Source organism: Mya arenaria, chromosome 17 (genome assembly GCF_026914265.1).
Source record: "Mya arenaria isolate MELC-2E11 chromosome 17, ASM2691426v1".
NCBI classification, from domain to species: Eukaryota; Metazoa; Mollusca; class Bivalvia; order Myida; family Myidae; genus Mya; species Mya arenaria.
This window is the reverse complement of record NC_069138.1, coordinates 40759731-40765730: the sequence shown is the minus strand read 5'-3', so window position 1 is coordinate 40765730 and position 6000 is coordinate 40759731. Positions and strand designations below refer to the sequence as shown.

Below are 6000 nucleotides of genomic sequence, written 5' to 3'. Positions count from 1 at the left end.
CGGGGAATAGCGGGGACTTAGACTTTCGGTCCAGCCAAACCCGGCTAAAATCCCCGCCCTACGGGGACGATCAAATGGTAAAATCCCTGCCAAATGCCCCGCACCCCAGGGACTCTAGGTAAGGCCCATTCCCCGCTATATTTAAAGCGAAGACAAAACCACCGCATTCACCCGGCACTGCGGGGCCACCTGAAAGGTAAAAACACGGCCTATTTCCCCGGCTATCCCCGGTATACCCCCGGACCTGGGGGGGGGGGCGTGGTTACAATTGACTGGTGCATTTAAAACTTACAGTACCTTTAAAAGGAAATCGCCCATGTTTTTGGACCAACTTTTTTGGCATGAACACAAATATCACGGTACCGAAATTGCAGAAAAAATACAATTATACTATGGCGGGGGACATTTAGTGGAGTGCGAACCCACTCCGGTACAATCAATAAGAATGACAACAAAACCGCTCGCCCACAAGGACTCTATATATAGCTGAGGGCTAACAAATACAATATTTGAGCCCGTCTCAACAGTTGTTGAATGGTTTTAGACGGCAGTATCTTAGTTTCTTAGTTTTAACACTGTAAATGATTTGCCACGTTTATTTCTTAATATTATGAGATAATGTGTGTGTGTGTGGGGGGGGGGGGATTGTGTACTGTGTCTGTACCATGATATTGTTTACAGAATTCTTATTAAAATACTCAAAGATATCAACTTTGAAATAATTCACTTTTGGCAAACTAATCGGATGTAGTTTTAACAACGACAACACCGCACATAGTTACCGCACATAGTTTCGTGTCATTCCTGGTAGTGAACCAATCATATACATGTATATATATATAGACATTCCACCCCTGAGTCGACCGGCTATATACATGTGTATAGCTCCATGGCGCCATTCCATTACTGACTTCTGGGTACAAAGGCGGAAGCAAATATCCATGTCAACATGGTAAAAATATAAGTTATGCATAAATTGCGCATTTGTGCACCAATTCATTCTTAGGTGGACTCAACCCAGTTTGACGCGTTAACAGCCTATTTTTGGGTTCCTTAGAGGTCAAATCAGGGACTCGCCCTGAACTTGGCCAAGTTTCTGACCAACAAAATTCTACTAAAATTAATCATTAACCATTACAATGTGAATTTATAAAACACCGTACGTAATTATGATATTTCGGCCGAATGGAGACAAGTTCACATCTCGTCAAAGGCCGGGGCACATTCATACCGTTTAATTTAAAAGTTTATGCTCCAACAAACTGGTAAATTTATATTTTCCGTGTACACAATTTGGGGGAGTGTATCCAGCTGTCAATCATGCAAAACCCATGAGGAGCACGAGCGCAGTTAAATACTGATTGGACGACAAATACACATGTGATTTGGGACTAAAACCAATCAAAACGTGAGGATTCCGCGGGAAACAAGGCATTCCCGGTAAAACTTGTGTAGAGGCTAGACGGAGACGCTTCGTAATGGATGCCTGTCATTGTTTTGCGAATTGTAAGTTGGATTTTTCGAAATTTGGTTGGTTTCATAAACTGAGAAAAAATGAGGAAGGTGTCGGGTATTTCAGAGTGTTAAAAGTAAAAAAATTGACGATTTTAAAATTGTTAATTGACCGGAAGTTACTTTGAGAATGCACACACATTCTGTAATTGACAACTTTGAACGATTTTTAAACTCTTACAATTTATGCATGTTGTTATGTTATCTTGAACTGAGGGAAGGGGAAGGCTGTGGTAACAATTGACTGGTGCATAATAAGACCCACTAATTTGAAAGAAAAATGGTTTGATAATCAAAACCAAAGCATGCATGGGTGTGTCGTCCTCCTCAAATGATAGACAGGGGCGTACCTAGGCATATTCCAGTACGCCCAGGGGTACAAATGACTTAAAGGTTCCCGGGAAATGGCCAGTAAAGTCCCACATCAGAGATATTGGTCCCGCTCCAACCCCATTAATCATATTGGGACCAGAATATAGAATTACCTTTACTTTTTTTCACCGCTCTCAAGTGTACAGGCGTGCATTTCAAAATGCTTCAGGCACGCCCCTGATAGATGTAACAATATTAATTTTGAAGCTATTAAATGCCACATAATAAGTGCCACATCATATTTGTTCCAAGATTTAAGGCTTACCCCATAGACAAATCCAGTGAAGCTGCAAGGTGTATTTCTCAACTCAGTGGCACTCTTATTCAAAATCAATACATACACATGTATAACATGGGGCGTCTTTGGGCGCTTCGTCCTTTTTGTTCTTCTGTGTCCGATCCTAGATACAATCGTCCTAACGACACGAACAAGGTCCAAGAACATTGTTCTTGGGTCAAAATTCCATACTACCTACAAACCGGGAGGACCGAGAACTACACGAGAACAAAATGGCGGAAAGTAAAGTTAAGAACGATGCGTGCATGATTTACAGTGAACAACTCTACTACTGGTTCCCGGTGTTAGGGCGTTTTGCGCGAGTTACACGTTCCGAATCGACTCGATTCTATCCTGGAAACAAGCGCCCAAAGACGCCCAAATATTACTTTTGAGCGACAAACCTTCAACTACTTACTAAATAATGCATTTATGGAAAATATCAATTACTGATAACAATATTATAACCATGTGTTTAATAGCTGAAAACACAAAAATATTAAATGATTGGTGATTTACTGTTGTATGTACTATTGTCTCATAAGGCCACTCCTTTTTTATTTTTTGGTTTACAAGAATTTTTGGAAAAAATGTCCACCGGGTGGTCGGAAAAAAAAGAAAAAAAAAAGGAAAAGTCACAAAACATACTCTTAAAGGGTGAAAATCAGAGAACAACATAAAAACATTGAAAATTTATATCATTTACTTGACATTTTAAATGTTTAAACTGCTATTAATGCATATTTTAATACACTCAAAGTTTCAACGTTCTAATTAAACACAGTTTAAATCTTACATACTGTGCATATAAAACATCAATGAAATTGACTATAAAACATGTTTACATGTTTAAACTACACTTTTTATCAAAGATACATTGAATATTACTCAGCAAGACATTTATTTAGCTTTAAGGGTATGCTAAAGCAAAAGTGAATGCAGAACACTTAAAAACTGACCAATATTAAATTGAAAAAAAAGGGAAGGCGATTTTTACGCATTAAAATACACAAAAATTGCACTGTATTAAGACAATACATTACATTTTCTAAACATTGTTTCAGTTATTTCAATATTGGAAAATGTCCATAAAGTGAAATAATTTCCAGTTTTGTAAATAAGGAAGTAACATTTTATGAAGACATTTTCAAGAGCTTTAATACTGTGAAAACAATTCCTGAAAAACTAAAAACCAAACTAGACCTAGATTTGAGTTTTAATAACCTTTACCATGCGGGGTCCTAGTTGTGTGTAACCCAATCCATGCTAAGTCCGGATATTTTCGGACCGGGATATTTACCATGGGATGTTCACCAAATCCATTTCAAATTTCAAATCTTGCAGCAAATTACAACATCAGTACATAAAAATCACATAGCAAAATACTAAATCTAGCATGTGACTTAACTTTATGTACCAATGATAGTAACAGAGAAATCCATAATTATGTATCGGATATTTTCTTCTTCTCCCAACTCCGCCATATTGTGTATCATGCGTTCACAGGGCATCTATACTTCATGATCGTTTATTTTTCATTTTAAAGAGTATTCCTTGGTTACAACAACAAATCTCATTTATAGTGAAATATCAAGTTCATTACAAATTAAAATGGACTTATTCAAAATAGTTTTCCGTGTTGTTTTATCTAAATGTTTTGCACACAACTCCTGACATTAGTAAATGTTATTGACACATGTGTTCAACTCTTTCATTGTTTTTACTCTACTATTAACCCAAACATGAATAAACAGGTAATCTAGAATAAACACAAGCTTTACATGGACTCGATGACGAGTATTTCCAAACCATTTTGTGATTTTAAATCCATAAACCCAACCGACCGAACTTGTGAAACTAGGTCACCGGTGTCAACTTAGAATTTTTTCTTTCGATTTCACCACTCACACTAAGTGCACTGTTATTTGATATTTAACCATAAAATGTTATAAAATGTTTTCCTCACATATAATTTACAGATATTTGTGTCTACTTATTCGATGGCAGCCGCTGACACTTTTATTTTTCATCTTATAATAAACAACAATATTTTCATGACCTAAATTGGCGGGGAAAAACAACAATCACGTGACAGTTATTGTTTGTGTCGGCTGTTAAATTTGCCAATGTATTTTGCTATTGTTATTTTAACAACTCCTGCATATTTTAATTAATTATTTCATACAAAGATTGACTGCTTTCGTCAATTCCGCCATGGCCAACGGCGCTGCCGTAACAGTTGACTGGCTCACATGCTATCACTATAAATTGGCGATTACGGCTATGGAACAACAAACCAGTCGAGATCTACTGCATTCGTACTCATCTGTTCGTTTTTCTTTCCTTTCGCACCAAAATCAATACGGTCGGGAAAATAATTTTGAAAAAGAAGTGAAATTCATTTTTTTATTTTTTTTGTACTTTTCGGAAAATTAGACCCGCCAGTTTTGTAAACCAATTTATATAAAAGTAGTGGCCTAAGGTAAAAATTATGTGTTTTCTGCAAATTTCTTTCAAATTAAACGCGGAATACTTCATAAGAACCATTGTTTTCGACATTTATTAATATGTTTTGGTAAATTAAAACAATTGAATTAAATATTGGTAAATCTCATTTGGGAGTAATAGTGCATTTTTAAAAAGGTTGAATTATGTCTCCCCCTCTCTGGGGGAGACATATTGTTTTTGCCCTGTCCGGTAGTCCGTCAGTCCGTCCGTACGTCACACTTCGTTTCCGATCGATAACTGGAAAACCGCATGACCTAGGATCACCAAACTTGGTAGGGAGGTTGGTCGTGAGGTGTAGAGGATCCCAATTGTTTTTGGGGTCACTAGGTCAAAGGTCAAGGTCGCGGCGACCCCCAATATAAAAAACATTTCTGCTCAAAATCTTGAGAACGGTTTGACCTAGGTTCACCAAACTTGGTAGGGAGGTTGGTCATGAGGTGTAGAAGATCCCTATTGTTTTTGGGGTCACTAGGTCAAAGGTCAAGGTCGCGGCGACCCCCAATGTAAAAAACATTTCCGCTCAATATCTTGAGAATGGTTTGACCTAGGTTCACCAAACTTGGTAGGGAGGTTGATCATGAGGTTTAGAAAACTCCTATATTTTGGGGGGTCACAAGGTCAAAGGTCAACGTCGCTGTGACCTCTAATGTAAAAAAATATTTCCGTGCAATATCAGGAGAATGCTTTGTTCGTTTCCGATCGATAACTGGAAAACCGCATGACCTAGGATCACCAAACTTGGTAGGGAGGTTGGTCGTGAGGTGTAGAGGATCCCTATTGTTTTTGGGGTCACTAGGTCAAAGGTCAAGGTCGCGGCGACCCCCAATATAAAAAACATTTCTGCTCAAAATCTTGAGAACGGTTTGACCTAGGTTCACCAAACTTGGTAGGGAGGTTGGTCGTGAGGTGTAGAGGATCCCTATTGTTTTTGGGGTCACTAGGTCAAAGGTCAAGGTCGCGGCGACCCCCAATATAAAAAACATTTCTGCTCAAAATCTTGAGAACGGTTTGACCTAGGTTCACCAAACTTGGTAGGGAGGTTGGTCATGAGGTGTAGAAGATCCCTATTGTTTTTCGGGTCACTAGGTCAAAGGTCAAGGTCGCGGCGACCCCCAATGTAAAAAACATTTCCGCTCAATATCTTGAGAATGGTTTGACCTAGGTTCACCAAACTTGGTAGGGAGGAAGTACAAATTTCATGTCCATCATTGATTATTTCTCACCTACGACCACACAATGGGGGAGACGTGCGCTTTTTCAAAAAAGCAATCTCTAGTTTTATCAAATGTCAATGGAATTTAGAAATGGCAATAACCTTGCAAAGCAACGCA

General features: G+C 38.4%; 1 protein-coding gene across 1 annotated transcript in view; it reads left to right on the top strand.

The window, feature by feature from the left end:
* Positions 1–1402: 1402 nt before the first annotated feature.
* LOC128223485 (uncharacterized) overlaps positions 1403–6000 on the top strand; it is a 43335-nt gene continuing 38737 nt past the window's right edge. Inside the window, exon 1 of the mRNA XM_052932764.1 lies at positions 1403–1506. Within this exon, the coding sequence (XP_052788724.1) occupies positions 1479–1506 (28 nt within the window). The 5' untranslated portion in view covers positions 1403–1478. The remainder of the gene's footprint in view (positions 1507–6000) is intronic.